The 20,052-nt window shown below is 37.8% G+C and overlaps 2 protein-coding genes across 6 annotated transcripts; both read left to right on the forward strand.

The window, feature by feature from the left end:
- The first annotated feature begins 1 nt into the window (after nt 1).
- On the forward strand, nt 2-4,846 carry LOC145205292 (uncharacterized). Of its 3 annotated transcripts, XM_080077981.1 has the most exons (14): nt 2-105; nt 761-803; nt 1,004-1,078; nt 1,180-1,257; nt 1,429-1,548; nt 1,614-1,705; nt 1,860-1,914; nt 2,036-2,114; nt 2,263-2,393; nt 2,737-2,865; nt 3,166-3,312; nt 3,764-3,841; nt 3,898-3,987; nt 4,056-4,846. In XM_080077981.1, exons 2-14 carry the CDS (start codon nt 801-803, stop codon nt 4,338-4,340), a joined length of 1,362 nt encoding a protein of 453 aa, XP_079934107.1. In that variant the 5' UTR covers nt 2-105; nt 761-800; the 3' UTR covers nt 4,341-4,846. The 3 variants fall into 3 exon arrangements, with proteins under 3 accessions (XP_079934107.1, XP_079934108.1, XP_079934106.1); XM_080077982.1 differs by lacking the exon at nt 761-803 and having other exon boundaries at nt 3-105; XM_080077980.1 differs by lacking the exon at nt 2-105 and having other exon boundaries at nt 678-803.
- Nucleotides 4,847-6,460: 1,614 nt separating this feature from the next.
- Nucleotides 6,461-19,643, forward strand: LOC145203762 (uncharacterized). Of its 3 annotated transcripts, none has more exons than XM_080076064.1 (27): nt 6,461-6,709; nt 6,778-6,889; nt 7,266-7,961; nt 8,266-8,444; nt 9,241-9,366; nt 9,523-9,608; nt 10,307-10,465; nt 10,831-10,978; nt 11,061-11,098; nt 11,434-11,583; nt 12,014-12,131; nt 12,277-12,358; nt 12,451-12,559; nt 12,892-13,189; nt 13,758-13,973; nt 14,756-14,912; nt 15,198-15,435; nt 15,818-15,913; nt 15,988-16,061; nt 16,369-16,496; nt 16,966-17,150; nt 17,287-17,377; nt 17,570-17,706; nt 17,772-17,841; nt 18,442-18,463; nt 18,810-18,940; nt 19,276-19,643. In XM_080076064.1, the coding sequence occupies exons 1-27, from the start codon at nt 6,683-6,685 to the stop codon at nt 19,408-19,410; spliced, it is 4,008 nt and encodes a 1,335-aa protein (XP_079932190.1). In that variant the 5' UTR covers nt 6,461-6,682; the 3' UTR covers nt 19,411-19,643. The 3 variants fall into 3 exon arrangements, with proteins under 3 accessions (XP_079932190.1, XP_079932192.1, XP_079932191.1); XM_080076066.1 differs by having other exon boundaries at nt 8,266-8,432; XM_080076065.1 differs by having other exon boundaries at nt 6,462-6,709; nt 6,781-6,889.
- Nucleotides 19,644-20,052: the final 409 nt, after the last annotated feature.

Raw genomic sequence — 20,052 nt, forward strand, 5'->3', positions numbered from 1 at the left:
GTGTAAAAATTTGTTGTTTGGCAGGATTGGAACCGGAAAAATTGGAATTTATCAGCGTCAAGTTAAGTTGCAACTGTTTTCAAGACACTGGAACTAAATTTTCAGGTTGGTTATGTAATAAAATGTTTTGTCCTACTTATCATGCTATTTGGTGCTGACGGTGGATTTGTGGTCGAGTTAGTATGGTACAAAGTGGCTACACTCAAGAAACAAAGTTTCTGTTAAAGTTTGCAGGGATTTTGTATTGTTGTAATAAAAAAGAGCGCTTATATCATTTTAATTATTTTGTACAGTCTACAAAAAATCGTTCCATGATGGACACATAAGGCACTGTTAATTTTTTTATCACGTTGGAGGTCCAACGAATCTATAATGCAACATAGCAAGTTTACGACATTACATTGGGTAAGACACATTGAAATTGGCGGACTGATGCATTAAGTGCCAACGTTGCACGCGAACCAGCATGCGTATGCTGCGCATTCTTACTCCAGACATTAACACGTCGGTCTTGATTGACATGCCAAATGCAGGCGACCCCAGGTTGGCTGTTGCTGCAGTACCTTACCGCGTTCGACGTGCCAGTAGCCTTTTAACTTACAATATAGTCCAGTTTACAGTGTATTTGCAGCTTGAAATTTTGTTACAATTTGGCAGAAATTACACGTAGCGCATATTTGTAAACATGTACGATGCAGTCTCAATATGACAGTTTTAACCCAGTTCTACATCAGGTTTTATTGCAAATATTCTGTTGTAGGTTTATTGAAAAGGTCGAAGAAGAAACGTTGAAAATAGAAATGGTGAGGGCGTCTGTTGCTTGTTTATAGTTAGCTCAGATGGTTTTATGTGTGTGTCACGCGGCTATACGTACAGGAACCTAAGGGCAATAACCAGTGTTTTTATTGCCGAACAGGGAAATATTGTAGTAATTACACATCGTTTCGACGCAATGCAAAACGAAGGCGCTAGTTTGTTGTGACACTGGGGTACATTTTTGCAGGAATCATTTTGTCACGACTTCAAAGATTATTCGATGACTGGTGTGCCCCAATCGAATACCTACATTCCAGTGAAGGTATAGAATATTTTTTCAAATCGTTCAGCTGTTGGTTGTATCACAGGCTGTTCGGATTAAGGTTAATTTTCAGGCTGAAATAAATGGAAGTTATTCTGTAGAATGGATCTTGCGTATCTGAATGCGACATGGCAGAAAAGGAGCGTCAAATGCACACCCATTACTTTAAGCCAGTTCAGGTTGGTTTCGTATGAGATAAAAGAAACGCCTTGCTTGTCCGTTTGTAGAAAAATACCCGCTCACTATTCGTAAACTAATAATAACGCACGTAGGAAATGTTTTTTGTCGAAAATAGACTGTTAATACGTTTGTTGAAATATATAAGCTTTATTTAATGTTTTATTTACCAGCCTTTGGACTCTCCAGTGTACAGTGGCAGTCCAGCACCCCCATCATCAAGTTTGAACAGCTACCCACGTTATGGAACGGTTATTCCGAACAGAATTTTTGTGGGTGGTATTGACTTTAAGGTAGGTCCCATTAGTTAGTTCATATTTTCTACATACTTTACATTCGAACATACATTTCTACACAGACGAAGGAAGAAGACTTGCAGCAATTCTTTTGCTCATTTGGCGTGGTACGAGATACCAAGATTATAAGGGACCGCGCAGATGTCTCCAAGGGGTAAATACATAGTTTCGGTTTAACGTGTTTCCTGAGCTTTTATAACCAACAAAATCTTTTATTCAATTAAGTGAGACATGTAATGTAATGTAAAATTGCCTAAAAATAACAGCAGTCATTTGCAGCAATTTTAAACCTTTTTTGTATTTTTGAGGTACGGCTTCGTGACGTTCGAAAGCGCAGACGAGGCTAATAAAGTCCGAGAAAAGGTAAGAGCACATTATCTTACACATTGCCTAAAATACTCACCATTTTTTTGTCTTTTGTACAGTAGCACGTGTAACTAGTATTTGCAAACTAAAAAACATTACTTTCGCTTTTAATTTGTAGGAAGATTGCTTGTACATGAACGGCAAAAAGCTAAATATTGGACAAGCCGTTCGCAAACAGCAAGTCTGTTTCCCGAAAGGTACGGCTGCTTATTATTTCAAAATGTTCTCAGCAAAAAGTCGTTCTAACGTCGTGGAGTAATTTCTTGGTTTACTTTATTGCAATCTGTGCTGGACATCACATAAATGTATTTTATAACAACGGACTTGCACATTGTGCTTTTTCAGATATACACGTACCTGGTCCACCAGGCAGTTGGGTTCTACATCCTGGCGGGTATGCTTCCTTTACCAACCAAAACGGAATAACTTACTTTGCACCAGCCGCCCCTGTTATGGCCCCAGTGCAACAGCACCAGGTTGGTTTACTGACACTTTATGAAATTACCCAGCAAAACGCAAACTAGACCCTCTACCATGTCCACAACCATAAATCCTTTTTTTGAAATCATCCTATGTTGTTTATAGAGTTTTGTATTGCTTGATTATTTTTTTCTGAATCGCTTTTTTTTTTTTCAGAAACATATTCATTACTATGACATCACATGTGTGACTTTCTTTCCATTTACGCGAAATAGGTTTTAACACAATTATTTGGACTGGGCATTACACTCACAAAAGTATGCCGGAAATAAATGTGCAAACAGAACGTTAACCGGCGCTGAAAGTGGTGGTAACAAAGTGTATTCTTTTTCTTTTTAGCCCTTCACACACAGCCATATGATGGCGTACAACGGTTCAGCATACCAGCCCGTATCGAATCACTATGCAAGTTACGCTTACCAAACCCAACCTTACAACACTGTGCATCTACCGTGGAATCACGCACCGGTAAGGATATGTAGTTTAATACAATAAACCATCACGTAGTATTTTTTTGCACCACTAGTTCTGAATTGAAACCAAATGCACGATTTTTATCGAAACTGAATACTATATTAAGTACAAACTATCTTTTTCTTTCAATTGTCAAATTGCCCTACAGTATTCAACGTTTTGCCACATTTCTCATTAGCCGTTTTTTCTCAAAGTGATCATATTAATTCGCAATACATTTGCTTTGTAAGCGCCTCTATGTTTTTAATATTACAAAAACACTGTAATTTTCATCAACCACAAAACTGTTTGTAGATCGCTGGTGCATGTGGTCAGATTATCGCTCCATCGCCAACTCACTCTGGGATGGAACAAGTTAACGTGGTTCCCATGGCAACTCCTGCGCTTTCCACTGGAGGATATTTGCTTCCCCGGTCAGCTGCCGTTGCTCAAACAGTCGCGGTAAATATGCCTCATTTACTCAAAACAAATTCGACTTAAACGCATATTTATGACGACACAGGAAGCATAATTAATCCTAGTATATTCAGCAAGTATATTTAGATAGTATTCGCTGTGGACTATGGCATATTCAGATGTATCCTTTATATGTCGACAAAAGGCTTGAGGTCAGTAACGATCTTATAAAAAGCCTGTCGCTGGGTTTATGTTTATGGGAGATGTAGAAGAGAAATGAATTTTAGTCCTCGGGTGTTCCGCGTATAATGTAAATCTGAACTTGGTGAGGTTTACGCTTGCTGCAGCGTGTTTAACATTTACTTACTATCTATGCTCCTGTCTTTTTTCACCTAATAACATTACAACATTGCGCAGCATTTTCGGTGAATATTTCAGCCGACTGTGCGGCTATAGTTGCTTTCACTCAGCAAAATAAACTCAACTCATTTTATAGCCTCAGCCTGTCAGCACACGCCCACCAGATGGCGGTATAAACCACCAGCAAGAAAAGCAATTTGTTCAACACCAAGAGGTAAAAATAGTTGGTATTTATACTCTTAGCAAGATTTCTTAACAATTATATTGCAGTCACAGCAGCAGCCTCCACAGACTCTGCGTATGATTGTACCACAAAATGTGACAACCACGTATGTACAACCAGCTCCAGTCCAAGCTCAAGTAATTAATTGCGTACAAATCGATGTTAATTATTATCATTTAATATGCATGTAATAATTTTTTTCTAGCCTCCTGTTGCGGTGTACGCTAACCCACAGCCTCAGATGAAACCTGTTTCGACCGGACAGCCGCACTATGTTGGCGTGCATGACACTCAGCCACACTATGTCCCCATGATGGTAGCGGAGGGTGTGGAAGTAGCCCAAAACCACGTGCAAACTGTCGTCAAGGCCGAGAACGAAATTCTTACGCCACCGCTTACCCCAGAACAGCAGCAACTACCTATGATGCATCAACAAGGGCAGCAGCACCAGCCTTTGCAGACGCAACACCCAGCACCCCAACAACAGTAAATACATGCTGCTAGGGGCAATGAATAGTCCATTTAACCAACAATAGATGACAGCGTGTTTGGACTACTTTTTGATATTTGTATATATGTTTCATTTCTTCTCTTCTCACCGTGGCACTCCGAAGAGTGTGTGTCGCCATAGCAACCGCGCCGAGCGAAATCGTTTCCTTGTTGCGAACCAACGTTTTTGCACTATTCTCTGCATTTTATCATCATTAACTAAATATATATATATCTATCTATACGTGTTCAATCAGTCCCTCATTTTATCTCTCTACATCATCTATACGTCAGTTTCAGTTTTAAGTTAACAGGCTGTTCGGTTAGCGTTAATATTCATTAGTTGGTTTATGTTTGATGTTTTTTTGCCACCTGAGGTTCATGGTTTTACTGGTTCAGCATTTGTTTGCGGGAAAGGTTTGTGATTCGTTCGTTTCGTTTGCTGTTGGTTCGTTCTTGTTTGTTGTTGCGTTGCTTAGAAAATTGTAAATAAACGATGCTGTAGTAGTTGCTGGTTTGGCTGCATGCAAATCATGGCAGTGTCGATCCGTATAAAAGGCTTTACTCGTGTCGACCATATATTTACGTTGTTAAATTATGCAGGTTGTTGCAAAAATATAAAAAATGGTTGTCACCTGTACTCACTAAGTCGACGATTCGTCTAAGCCAGGGGTGCGAGAACTGTTCGTAGGGGATGCGGGGATGCTGAATCATTAAGGTTGGTTAGGTCTATATTCTATATAAACACAAAAACCCAGTGGGGCTCGAAAATTGGTTGGTGATTTGAAAGGGGTGCAGCAAGGAAAATAGGTTAAGAACCACTGATCTAAGCCCATTTGCATGACTCCTAACAATTGTTTAAGATAACTGTTGTGCAAGATAGAGTGGAAAATCCTTCACAGTAGACACCCAGGCTAAAAAGGCAGTGATTTAAACTAGGGGTGACAAAATCAAACTTTATTTATAAATAATAGGCCAGTCAAAAATCCAGGCCACTTTTCTTTGTGACAATGATTTGGCAACACTGATAATTCTAATTTTTTTAGTTGGCAACCATGATTTTCGGGCCACTTATAAAATGTGCCTACAGGCCAGCAGACCCTTAATCCGGCACTGTTCATATGTTATGAATAGAAACGATCAATGATCTTCATACTGTGCAGCTCAATCTCTGCATCAAGTTGGAAATTAATCTGGGATGTGGGGGCGTCAGAAGTTGGTAGGCTATATATGTGGTATAAACCTGTTTCTTCACATCTGTAATTTTAAAACAAAAACCAGCAGGTAATTGGCGCCTGTTGGTGAAATAAGGATCTGCAATGCGGCCGTCATAGCGAAAAGGTTGTTTAAGTGTATATAACTTGATTAAAATCACATGTGGCCCTCGGCATAATTTTAAAACTGCAATGTGCCCTCGAACCCAACGAGTTTGACACCCCTGATTTAAACAGTTTGATACTTTTTCTTAAGGGGATTCAAGGTGTTAAATCAACAACTAATATAACATTACCGTTGGTCTACTTAAGAGAGTATTTTAAGGCTTGGATATGTGTATGATTCTATTTTGTTTACACATGCTTCGTTTTTGGTAACTCCCTTTGGAAACACAAGGTGCAAGTCTACAAAATTTTCACATTTGCAAACAAGAGTGTACTGTCAAGAAACTCAAACATTGCGGTTTTCAGTAGATTATTTCCTTATTTTCTAGAAAAAAAATCAAAGCCACGTGGAACCACAATATGTTTATGTCGTGGTCCGTGGACTGTTAACCTACCAATTAACAAACAGCCCGGATATATGCGTCATAAAGTGTTCATTTCGCCCCGTGAACTCGTACTTCGAACAGCATTGTCTGTGACGAAACAACGGCGCTCAGGGCCTAGTATGTGGCCCAACCAGACGTGTTGTCTTACGCCCTCAGGGCAGGCGTGTAAAAACTCGTTTGATTACTTCGATGCCCAGTAAATCGTCAGCTACAGAAAAGTGCGAGTTCTTTGCTATTCGTTCGACTGTTTAATTAAAACTGAGGTTTCAACAGGTTTAAACGTACAGCAAAGTTTTGTGCTTTATAGAACAAATGTAGGAATAAATGTTAAAGGCTTTTGAATAGCTTGAGGTAGTTTATACTCTTAAGCTACAAAAGGTACTAGAATCAGCTCAGCCTGAAACTTGCTTTGAAATACCCAAAATCATACCCAAGGTAGTAACAGCCTTTTTTGTTTTGAAAATAATAGCAAACTCGAGGTTTAATAACAACAGCACCGAGGAAAGTTGAAAATATCAATATTCTAGTGAGTTGGCTAAACCGTGGGCACGAAACTTTGTGCCATACTTCGTATTGGAATGGATTTGCACGCCAATGTTGCCAATGTAAGTACTTTCTTGGCCTTTATAATAGTTTCAAAAAAGTCGGTTATTTTTTAAACATAAATTGCAAGCAGGATCTTGAACCTGAAGTAAAAGAACCAGAAAACGATGCAGAAGTCAAAGAAAACATCAATGATGGTGCGGACGCTCTATCTCAGCCTGATAACAATGCTGTAGAACAAGGTCATTGTTGCATTCATTTCTTATATATTACCATTATTCCGTAGCACATACTAATAAAGTTTTAGTATTTATCGACACCTCTAAAGTAATAAGTACATTAATACATCAACAAAAAGGCTATAAAACAGTCATTAACAAGCAATGTGGGATATAATATGTATGTGTAAAATGTCATGTAAAACTCAGTTGTTGCAATGTTTTATGTTGGTTTGATCAGTCGCATTTTCACACAAACTGTGTGCCGTGTGATCTAAAATGAAGAAAATATCTCAAGTCGTTGTAGTGTATTTAAGCTATAAAGTAGTCCGACTATTGTTTGTAGTATGTAATCTAAAATTAAGCGAAGTTTATCTTAATTCCTGTGACGTAAATATAGATCAAGAGCAGGATGACGAGAAAGAATCTGAAGTAGAAAGGGATGAAAGCGACCAAGGATCATCTTCTTCGGAATCTGACTCTAGCTCGTCTTCATCGGACTCAGAATCGGGTGCGGAGGACTTTGAAGAACCGGTTATGCCACAAGATAACGCAAGTCCCGAAGAAGGTGCCGGAAAAGAAGAAGAAATCCCGGCGAAAGAAGAATCACAACCTGATACAGATAGTGAAGAGCAGGAAAATGCAGATGAGAAACCCGAAGTAAATAATGTGGAACCACCACAGGATAGTGGCAAAGAAGATAACGATAGTGATGTTTCTGATAACACACCACAAGAGCCAATAACGGAAGATGATAAGATGACACAAGAAAACCAACCCGAATCGGAAGAAAACAATGCCCCACCACCCCATGATGATACGAATACGGAGGAACAAGATAATCTTAAGGAAGAGTCGCCTGAAAACAATTCGGTTCACGAAGACGAGCCTCCTCCAGAAGTCGACGCTTTACATGGGAATAATTACGATTCGAGCTCCAGCAGTAGTTCATCAGATGATGAGGATGCAGGTCCTCTTGTTATCCGACAACAGCCGGAGAAGCCAGTACAAGACGCCCCTGACGACGATTTAGCTGAGTGCCTTAAGCGCGCATTGGAGGAACGGGAGAAACAGCAACAGATGCAGAAACCTCCATGTAAGGTTTTATTAATGGGAACAAAAAGTCTACTGCAAAATTTTGAGTCAGTTCAAAATAAAAAAACATTATTTTTACGATAAAACAGCCGTATTAAATTACCTTACTATTCATTTGGGATACAGCAGTTGTGTCTTCAACGTTATTTAAAAACATGTTTATTCTGCCAATATCATAAAATCATGAGTTTTTGCAACCTTAAACCTTCGTATTCTGTCAAATTTTATTGTAATTACTTTTCTAAATGTAGGTTTAAATGTAGGTGTGTCCAATAATAAATTGCATATACCTGTTTGGCTTCTAGCTCCGGCCCCCATGAACAATTGTAGCTCGGATGAAGAAATCGATGATGCATCTCTTAAGGCAAGAACAGCCGATGACTTTGCAAACGACCACCCTCCCGCTCTTCCACCGAAGATGCGAGTAAAATCAAACACCGGACCAAAGAACGAAGTCCCCAACATCTTCCACGTAAACGATAAGGTTGCGTTAAGCCTGTGACTTGTTAATCCAAATCATTTTGGATCATAAAGGCCTCCTCAATAGGATCAGTATTTCAGATAAATTACGGTTCTCCTAAAATGCACAATTCGTGCGTTTTTTGCTTAGGCGTGTGCAAGAAGCATCACAACCGCAAAGTCCCAATGATTGTGCCGCTCAATGTTTCTGCAGGTCACATTGTTAAATGGTGATCAAATAGGCCAAAATTATCATAGACTGGAGGTTTATGTCATCATGTTGTTTGCTATTTATTCTTACTAGATTTTCATTAATTAGCCTATCGAAAAGTACCAAATCTTTAAATGATAAAATGTACGAAATGTGCACAGTTTATGTTACGAGAATTGTAAACTGGTGTGTTTGACGTTTCTGGCCAAAAACTTGCTCTACCAAACCTAGACCTACCATACATTTTTGGAGGACATGTCTTCCTTTTACCAGCAACTAAACACGCTCAAACGTTTTTGTTGTTGTTGTTTGATTATAACTGTTAGACATTTTAATACGGTTAAAATACACTACCAGGTTAAAATACATCAGTGTAAAGATTTGTGATAATTGGTATTGGAACTAACTGAAAGCAAACTTCGTTTAAAATTGAAGATTTTAACTAATTTCGTAAAATTTATCAGTATTTTTGGTAAAATATTAGCACAATAATATCTGGTATATATATATATATATAAGTGTATACACTTGACCCTTTGGCGGTATCTTATTACCAGTTTTTGCTATTAAAGCTGTAAAGTAAAATATTTACCATTTTAAATACTAACAGACCGCAAGTCTTGGAAGAGGACGATGGTCGGATGATGAACTTTCACCTCCACCTCAAGCTTACAAACAACAACGCAAAGAACCAAGTCGCTCCCAACCTGATAGAATTATCGATTTCTCGCAACCTGTAAGAACTTGTCAAATGTAGTGAAGGATTCAGTACATTTTATTCTTTTTCTAGCAGCGTTTTAAAATAAATTTATTTAATGGATAGAACTAAATTTCGTTTTTCAAAAGAGGTTACTTTTGACACAAAATTTTATTATCTTTACTGCATTAACAGCAACCAAAGAACAGTCCAAAACGCCACAGACCAAAACACCATCACCAACAATACGATCCACCCAACAGGATTATCAAGGTCCCGAGGTGAGATATCATGTTGTTTGCATTTTGCAGGCAAAACCACTTCGACGCACGCGTACAAACAAAATTGACACGATAATTCCTGACAACTCATTGCCACGTACAGATATAGCCTGTAGGTATAACTGCCAGGCTACAAATGTCAGTGAAGTTTTTATGATCTGATAGCACATCCAGTTACGAGTGGTTGGTACAACGAAGTATAATTACTTGTAATTGTAGGTTTAACGACGAATTAGCGTCTACTGATTTTTGACCTCACATATGACGTAATTCGCGATGTTACCTCTGCGTTGTCACCTACGTTTAATTGGTTAAATGGTAAACTACGATTTTAAGGACGGTTTAATAAAGTATTCGTTTTTTGAATAGTTTATAATCTAAGTTAAAGGTTTGAGGCATGGATTAATGTTGGTTGAGGCATTTTTTCGGCTGCCATAATACATATTTTAAGTTTGTTAGCATTATATGCTAGTAAATTGATTCTGGGAATCATTCCCTATTCTGTTACATTCGTGTAACGATTGTCACATTTCATATACTATTATTCACAAGTTTGTTAGTATGATGTTGATTGCTTCCAATTGTTTCTGTTCTAAATTAAAGGCTAAAATACGTCCTATCGGCAACCTAAAACAAATCTGTAGATTTATAAGTGATATAAAAAGTTTAACGCGAGTATATTTTGTGATATTCACCAGAAACGCCAACGAAGACATCAATGACGTGTACCGACGTCAGGCGATGGTTAGTTTACATTCAAACGTCCCAAATCAGCGAAATGGTGACGGTTCGGATCATTACGACAGCGTACATGAGGATAACGACGATCTCAACAGACTGATCAAAGAGGCCAATAGGTACAATAACAAAATTTCCTAGTGTATTGTTTTATGTAATATAGGCTGTTGTGGAATACTAAGTACGGATCTTTTCATAAGTTTTATGATGAAAATAGCAGCCCAAATAGACGTAAAAAGCGACATGCTTTGTTTTTCAATTGTTTCGGCAAATGCTCGTGCCATCAATAATGATATGAAGGGTCACATCAGTTACACCAGTTTGTATAACTATAAACAAAGCGTTGAAAAATAAAGCATGTCGATTTTTATGAGCATTTGGGTCGTTATTTTCATCATACGGCCTTTTTTATTTGCCTAAACAAGTTTTAAATGTGTACTGAAAAAAAGTTGTTCGTAAAGCTTTAATGCAACTCTTCTCATAGACTGGACATGGATCGGGTCGCAGAGAGAAAAGTCGACCCAATAGATGTGGTTTATCCATCGTACAACAAAAGTTTACCACGTCAGAAAAATCTTACTTCAGCGTATCCCGAGGTTTTCGCCAAACTCGCTGTCACTGACGATCAAGTGGTAGGAGCATAATTTGTTTACAAAATATATTTCCAGTTGTCGCAGTTTTTAGGTTATAAATGATTTTTTACTGTTGTTTTAGGTTCCAGTTATTCCTGTGGTAGAACCCGTTCAATTCAGGTTGGTATAATTTATCGATTTTTTTAGTGGCATTGTGTTTCAGTTTTTACCAAGCCTGTGTTTTTGTGAATTATTTCAAAATATACCCTAAAAGAACGTTTGCTAATATAAAACATTTCATTATTTTAACTATTAAAGATATATTTTCGTAATACTTTATTACGACGCTTTGACAAAACTTTTATAATCAGTGTACAACAGCTAAAACAAATTCCATTCTAAAAAAAGTTTCTGTAAGTGATCCATTGAATCTAATTGAGTAAATGTGGTCGGATTATAATCCTTGTTTGTGGTTTTAAATGGACGCACAATTTTGAATGTCTTTTGCATTTTAGTGCGATCCCTCAGGGTCCAGATTTGCCACCGAAAACTACTCGTAATTCGCAACGAAAGCGAAAATCGTTGATCAACGATGATCCCCTTCCTACAACTCGAGATCCGCTGGATGGCGATGATGAGATATCGATTGGCGAGTCAGATATTAAGTAAGATTCCACAGCAACTGTACTTGAAAGTGGTTGTTGCCATGCAAAAACTATATACTTCCCACATTTCCTCCCAATTCATCTATTTCAGTAATTCCCAACGTTTTTACTACCACCATATAATTGGGTGGTTTGGTACAGTGTTGGTGTACATATTACATCCAATAATCTTCAAAATATGTACAACTGAAAGTGCAAGAAAGTTCAAACATTTGCTCAAACAGCTTTCCTTTTATGCCAAAACTCCAAGTCTAATGTAATCCTATATCACTTGGAGCCTGGAGGTACGCGTACTGCAGTTTGGGAACCACATATTCATATGCACAGATTGTTTTATACCTGTTGTTTTCTAAGATTATTTCACTAAGTCTAAAAGTCGCGTTTGAACAACTTTAAGGCAGCAAAACTAAAATGTTTTTGGAATTTTTAGATTCCCAACACTACCATCAGACATACCGAAATCACTGGATGCAAGTCAGTATCTGAGTGAAGTCTATCCTTCAGATTACACCGACTTCGATTCAGAAACTGATGGCACAGAAATTCAGGTACAGACAAAATACAAGTTATTTGTGTAGCAAATCACTATGCTTGGTTTAGCCTAGGAGCATGTTTTTTAAATCAGCAATTTGTATTCAAGATTGAAAAAATATTGCCTACGATTAAACTTTTCTTACAATTTCCTATTTAAAGAACCATCTTCATCAAGATATCACACCGTACGACACCGTGGCTGACTTAGAGACTGATTTCGATATGCCTAAACCCAAAGCAGGTAAGCGACTGCAGAAGCTATTTAATTTGGTGATAAGTGTTGAATGTACAAAATTAACGAAGGAAAATTGGTAACGGTAGTTTTTGTTTCAGACGACGAATCTAACGCGATAGTAAATGACGATTACCAGATTTGCACTGCACTCAGCAAATCCCACAACACCTTCCCACGCAGACTGAAACCTGATAAACCAGTTCCAAAGTACGTTTGACATGTAACATGGCGTTTCTGTCACATTTTTGCTCGATTTCGAACCCATTGCAGTTTGTATCTAAAAACAATGTACCAACTTACATAATATATTTTGTTTCAAACATGATTTTTGACAACGACATAATAATATATTTCAAATGTATTTTAGATGTTGGCATTGTTTTTTGATAAATAACCTGAAGACGAATTTTAGTGTGGATCAAGCTTATGATTTTTATGTGTATGTTGTTAAACATGATTTTCAATTTTTACCCTTGATACCAACGATTAACATTTCTGCTGCAAATAGCATTATTAAATTTAAATATGATATCAAACAGAGAGAGAGCAAGTTTGACAGCAATGGCGATTCCACTTACCGATCCCTCTACCGGTCCCAAGCGGCGAATGGCTTCGCTACCCTATCATGGAGAAGGAAACCTCAAAAGAAATAAAAGTGTTCCAGATTTTGATGCCAACACCGCGGCACCGGTGAATTTTTTCGGCCACGTGCCACACATCGTGGTCACTAGGGGTCCTACTGGTTCCGATGGGGATTTCCCAACCCCGAGGAATCTCTCACGCGAGGACGAGCCATTCAACAAAAAATCGAAGAACGAATCACAATCTGAAAATGATGTAAGTTGAATAGTGACAAAGCTGTGTGTTGAGTAGTAGTAAGATGTATCGTACGATCCCAAGTTCCGTGCAAGACATCCGGTGTCCTTGACCTTGACCTTGAAGACGCGTCGCAATTCCGAAGGAAGTCTTACCTTTGGGGGCAGGTGTTGTGATGCATATTTACAATTGCCAAACGATACTTACATACTTAAACTTTTCATCTAGATGGCCGAGTGGCCTGCGCAGCCGCCTTGTGTTTACGAGGTTGTTGGTTCTAATCCTGTTACGGCAATTTGTGTTTTATTGAACAATACACTTTATTGGTCCAACCCAGTGGAAATCGATGGGTTGAACTAAATTAAAGTCACCAAATGCCTAAGTTGAAAAAATCAAATAAACATGGTTCGAAGGACTTAAAAAAATGGCGATGGCAAACTAATTGCTACCATAACGCGGTCATGCGTTGTCTGCGCAACGATTGTAAAAATAAAACAAATAAACAATCGGCAAATCATATCATTAGAGTTTTTTTACGAAGCTAAGTTTTAAATGCTTTATATTACCTGTTTCATCCACTTCATTTTAGGCCCCGCAACTGCATTTTTCTGTTGGCCACACAACCAACTCTGACACGGACGCTACAGTGGTTGGAAATCCCAATAACCTGCAGATTAATGTTCTTCCATCCGATGACCCGAACGTCATTAACCTAAACATTACTACCGCCTCGAGAGTGCCATCTTCCGACGATGCAAAGAGCCCAGTTTTGTTTGATGATCCTCCGGCGTTTTCACCATTGCAGGTAACAAACGAATTCAACGAATTTAGAAGCAAACATTTAGGCAAAAACTACCTAATAAATGTCGATTTTTGGCGTGTGTAGTTATATTTCTTTTGCTATACTCGGGGTTGCCATACCGTACTTATTTCTAAGATTTGTCCTTATTTTGAAGGGTTATGTCTTAGAAACGTTTATTGTCCTTATTTCTAAGAAATGTCCTTCTTTTTGACTTGCGTCCTTATTTTTGCTTATTTTCAACAATTACAAGGAACAAACTTAGTGAAATGACAGTCAAATCCCTGTCATAAGTAAAAGTAAACCAAGACCTGAGTCATGAGATGCACGAAGTATTCTTTATAAACAAGGAGTTGCTGGAACAGATTGTTTCTGGTCCAAATATTGCATATGATATGTCATGGCTCGTATATGTGCAAATATTTGTTCAAAAACGTTTGTTTCGTTTCGTAGGAAAAGTTAATTTTTCGGTTGTCCTTATTTTGGGTTTCATGTCGATGGCAACCCTGGCTATACTTAAAGTAAACGACCGGAAAACCGAAGACATAAGTAGACTATCACTTCACTGTGGATTGGCAAAGACGTCGCAAACTTTTATCCAATTTAAGGACATATGACACGGATTTGAACACGAGCTTAAACAAGACCTGCTATTTTCCAATAATTTTGTATTCTTTAATGTTCACCATTGTAATTTGACAAGTATTAATGTGCTATACATAAAAATGACTAGCTTGCGTATAAGTGACTTAGTGTTCAGTTCACTACAACGTGTTATCGCTATTCAGGTTCAACCGATTGTGCCGATGACAGCGATAGCTCACCCCCCTTCTGCCACTTATGAAGCCGACATGGCTTCACTCACCAGCCCCCAACATCGGGTTGTTGAAATGCCATCTATACTTGTCGATACAAGCGATTTGCCACCACCACCCGCACCTGAAGGTAGAGATAATGCATTGCTTTTTGTAGGTAGTTTTTTACTGTTGATTTATTTGAGATGAAGTTTCTTAAGTTATTTGAAACAAAACATTCGATGGAATCTGGTTTTTACTATTTGTGGAAAATATTCGATAAAACAACTTTTTCGACAATGGCTTTTAGGTTACAGACATACTTCATGTTTCAAACGCATATTAAGTCGTACTGTTGCCTATGATTGACAATTCCAGCATTTAAAACATAAACAACTAAAATATTAACGTAAAATATATCTTTCTACAAAACAAGAACCAGAAATTTTACCTACACCGCTGGTCCCAGAAGTGATTATTGCACCACCAGCACCTGTGGTTCAACAGCAACCAATCGTACACCATCCCATAGAACCATTAGTGATACCAGTACAAGCCAGTGCACCACCAATCACCACTACACGATCAATGGTGGTTCAAACTGCTCCAGAAATTCAGCAGCAACCTAACAACACAGTGGTGGAAATACCACAACCTTATGGTGGTCGCTATAGGTAAAAATTGTGCCAAGCAAAATTAGATGTTTTTTGCGTTCCGGCTAAGTTTTTTTTAAACTATAATGGCACTTAACATAATCTTAAAGAGCAATACGTAAATAAAGACATCCATTTGCATGCACTGATGATGACAACAGCGATTGTTAAAAAGCCTGCAAAAGACATATTAAAGTCTGCAAAAAATCGACCTAAGCTCCTACATGCAGTTTTGTTTTGTGGATTAAGCCATTTATAAACGTGTTAATTTCTTACCTTTATTTTGTGAGTGTTGACTGATAGTTATTGTACCAGAGTTACCCTAACATGTTACGAGTTTAGTATGTCCTCATAAACGGCTTGCGATTAAACGGCCTACATAATTTTTACTATGCTTTTACAGATCATTACCAGCTGACCAAAAAGCATTACGTCACGGAGGTGACAGTGGCATTGACCTTACCCACTATGACGCACAACAGCGAGCACAAGAGGACGAGTATGTGTTTTATTTCAGTTTGATTGTTTTTTTTTGTTTCTGTTGCACAAAGAACAACTTGTTCTTGTTTTTAGCGATTCTGATTCGTCCAGTGATTCAGAGTATGACATGAAAAGCACCAACTCCAAACGAAAACTAAAAAATGCGGGTACGAAAGTAAACAATTTAAAGTTATTGTTTTACGCGAATGCTAATGCGCCCCTTCATATCACTGATGATGGCTTGAGCATTTGCCGAAACGTTTGAATAAAATAGCATGTCTTTTTTTACGTCTATTTGGGCCGTTTGATTCGCCATTAAACTTATGTACACACCCATGTAAGTGTTCAGTGAATGTTACATGTAATAAAAGTAATTGATAAATGGGCGGAAAGCTTAAACTAAACATTGCGAGGTGATGCTGGTTAATGTAATTATATTTTACACCAAATCATGTTAATACACGTATATTTCAGATGAACTCAATCGTGGTGGTCTATCGGACAAGTATATTGAATGGTACAAGAGTCAATACATGAAGCCCACCTGTTGCTACTTGTTCACCAAGCATCTTATGTTTGTTCTAAACTTGATCTTTCTGATTGTAAGTGACAGCCTGTCGAAAGTGTACTCGAAACACATTACTGTTGTTGTTTTTCACTCGTATCTGAATTCGCTTCATTTTAAGCTGAATGCAAACATTTCACAAAGACGTTTATGTCAGCAATATGCAGATAACAAACAAAACACAGTAAACTTCGGTTAATCCGATCCCGTTTGGACCAGAAAAAATGTCCGGATTAGGTGAAGATCCGGATTAATCGTTGTCGCTTAGTTAAAGCCGTACCACATTACAAATCATTGGTACAAGTTTTGTCCCAATTGGGCGAAGACGATTAACCGAATCCGGTTTAACCTAGGTTTACTGTACAGAAAGCAAAAAATGTCTAATCCTATATTGTTAAAAGCATTTCATTTTCTGTAAATCCTCTTCCTTTAATCTAACGGCAAAATACTTAAAATGTTAGATTTTTGCAGTGACAAGTCAACAATAAAATTTACAATATCTCCAGATTGGTCTTGCTCTTATTGGATTGGGTCTATGGGGTATTATTGACATGATGGCCAGTGGAGTGATGGACGTGTGGCTTGTTGTATACGATCCACTCTTTCCAGTATTTGCACTTGGTGTTGTCATCACCCTCGTATGTTTCTTCGGTGCTGCCGGCTTCCTACGCGACAACATTTGTCTTCTAAAGTAAGAAAAAAAATTGGTTGTAAATACGATATTCAAAACTACGGCTACAGCATGGTATTGAATCATGTATTTTCTGATTCTTTGTGTCAATTTGTGTTGAATTAAGCAACAAATTTAAGTATTATATTTCCAACAGGTGTTTTGGGAGTTTTTTGGTCATACTTTGTTTTTGTTTTGTTGGCGGAGGAATTTGCTTTTGGATTATGAAAACTACAATTCAAGTATTCGTAAGTAGTAGTTAATTTCAATTATTCGAGAAAGAATATAGAGTTAAGACACAAATTCTTAAAGTAGATTCGTCGAATCGGGCTTTCTGGGTCGGTTTCGGTCACCTATTTCGGGTGCTCACTACTCTGATTTAGCACCACACTATGTCTACAGTCTACAAACAGAAGTACGATAATCTTTTTTTGATTTAGACCACCAACTCCTTTGTAAACCTGGTGCAAGAATACAACTACACGACTAGGAAAGCTGCCTCATTCACAATGGATCAAATTCAAGGAACATTCGAATGCTGCGGATTTTCAGCCTATTCGGATTGGAACACAACAGCGTATGATAATTGGTGGATGTTAAAGTATGTTTTTCACACTTATTAAATTGTGTCCTTGTGTTCAGCGAGTACAGATGTTACGAGGACCAAACGTGCAACTTGCCACCGACCTGCTGCAAATTACAAGACACAACGGTTCGTTTATGTTCGGTCACAGTGTACCCAGCACAGTATACCCTGTATACACGAGACCAGTGGTTCCCAACCAGGGGGAAATTCCCCACTAGGGGGAAATTTTGTAATTTGTAGGGGAGAATTTGGGTCACAATATTTATCTCTTACTGGTTGTCTGTGCCATGTGTTGTTGCTGCATTTGCCATATATGAGCTGAGAAAAATTTGTAGAGGGAATTAGGTTTGAATATCGACTAAAATGGTGCAGAGGACAAAAAAGGTTGGGAACCACTGCATTAGATTTATAAATAATACTTTTTTATCTTTGTGTTTGAACTTTGTGTTGCTATAGTTTTGTTCTATCGACACTTACATAATAATGTTCCACATCTTATTCAGCAAGCCGTTTTCATACAACACTGGGGCGAAAATGTTTTTTTCTAGAGCAAAGTAACATCGGTTTAACGTGGCTGGCTCTTACAAATCAGTAGCTATTTAAATCCTTGTGGAACAAACCTATACCACAAAAATAACACTTGGAAGCAAATATTGATAAGTTTACTTGGTTTTAAATGTTCTGCAAAAATTATTGAAATTAACATTTTGTTTTTTGGATCTACAGGTGCCGTGCACAACTATTGCAGGTGAAAAAACTTTTTTCCATATAATTCGAATCTTATTCTTAACAAACAGTAGTCGAAATATTTCCCAATGCAAAAAATGCATAGGTGATGACTAAGGCGATTAATTTTTGATCTAAAAAAAGAAAAATTTTGACCTACAAATTAAAAATTTTGACAAATTTTTGACTTTTTTGACAAGTCAAAAAATAATCGCCCTAATGATGACCGATACTAAAAGTACCGCTTGTTATTGTGTTTGCTGCGAATAGTTTGTTTGCCAGTCAATGTTTATCGTCTCGATGCTAATAGAAATGTAATGTGATGTGCATTATAGGAAGTATTATCAACTACTGTTGTTTTAACTCAGGTTCACGCCATCGGCACGGATGCATTGATGCAATGTCATTGTGGGCGAGAAACCGTACTCCGCTTCTAGTCGGAGTTTGGTTAGGAATCATAGTTCTATTTTTTATCAATTTTGGATGCATCTACGCAATGGTAAGATGATGCAAATGCATGATTGATATGTCTTGCAATGTTACCTTTTTTAAGCTTTTGAAACCACAAAAACGCCTTTAGGCAGTATCTTTGTCACAATCAATCATAAATAGCAAATAGCAAGTTTCGTTTTGCAAACTGTGACATTAATAGCAGCCTTTATTTAAATTTAAACGTTCGATAAGGCATATGCAATTCAGTCTGGTAAAAACTTAATGAATAGCAACCAAAACACATAGGTTACCCGTAGATGTATGACTGACAAGACAGTGTTATTTGTAAAGCGCAATTTTTTTCGAAATGTTCCTAAAAATCGTTTGTACTTTTCATTTTAGGCCAAGGAAATAAAATATTTGAAATTGGTTCGCGACAAAATCTTCTCCATTGGTGAAACTTATTCGGACGGAGAAAGTCGGGTGATTTTCAACGGCAACGTTCGTCCAGAATTTGAACTTCCCTCGCAATACTGATCATTGAGATATTTGCAGCAAAACAAACTGAAATACAATTGTATGTTTTTGCAATGATCTATTTAATTAGTTTTCGCATATGTACCGCTGCCAGAAATACACCCTTCTTATTTCTGATGGGTAGGTGAAATTCCTACACTTTTGACGCAAGTCAGTGGTTGTTCTCGTTTCAACGCATTTATCTGTACTACTGAAACATTTACGCAAAAATACATGTAAAAAGATGCTCGAAATTTGTGTCTCATTGATATCCGTGATAAATGGACCAGGTATTCATAAGTACAAAACAAAACAGTCTTAAGACGTTCGGCTGAAAAAAGGGAAATATTTTGCACCCCTCATGGCGCACAGTAGAAGATATTTGTTTGTTTTTTGAGGAAATAAATACATGAAATATGTATAAGGCTACTTTCATTGGTCGAAGTCATGCTAAAGACAACCATATCCAACATCCACTTGCGGCGCCAACGAGTATGGTTTGCGCCTCACTGTTAAAGCGGAAAGAGAAAAAAAACGTTTTTTTCAGATAAGATACCGAAATTCGCAAGTGCAGCAATAATAACAATTACCACCGTTCTTCGTGAGTGTAATCACTTGTATGATGTTATAACCGACCCCTTGTGACGTAAGAACCGCAGAACG

This window comes from Phallusia mammillata, chromosome 8 (assembly GCF_965637545.1).
Source record: "Phallusia mammillata chromosome 8, kaPhaMamm4.hap1.1, whole genome shotgun sequence".
NCBI classification, from domain to species: domain Eukaryota; kingdom Metazoa; phylum Chordata; class Ascidiacea; order Phlebobranchia; family Ascidiidae; genus Phallusia; species Phallusia mammillata.

Bases quoted from the DNA above. Each gene is read 5' to 3' on its own strand.
- LOC145205292 (XM_080077980.1), top strand. From the start codon at position 693: ATGCAGTCTCAATATGACAGTTTTAACCCAGTTCTACATCAGGTTTTA. The intron at 1,079-1,179 runs GTATAGAATATT...GTTATTCTGTAG, and splicing joins ATACCTACATTCCAGTGAAG to AATGGATCTTGCGTATCTGA. The intron at 2,115-2,262 runs GTACGGCTGCTT...GTGCTTTTTCAG, and splicing joins GCAAGTCTGTTTCCCGAAAG to ATATACACGTACCTGGTCCA.
- LOC145203762 (XM_080076064.1), top strand. From the start codon at position 6,683: ATGGATTTGCACGCCAATGTTGCCAAT. The intron at 12,560-12,891 runs GTACGTTTGACA...GATATCAAACAG, and splicing joins CCTGATAAACCAGTTCCAAA to AGAGAGAGCAAGTTTGACAG. The intron at 17,151-17,286 runs GTAAGAAAAAAA...TATTTCCAACAG, and splicing joins GACAACATTTGTCTTCTAAA to GTGTTTTGGGAGTTTTTTGG.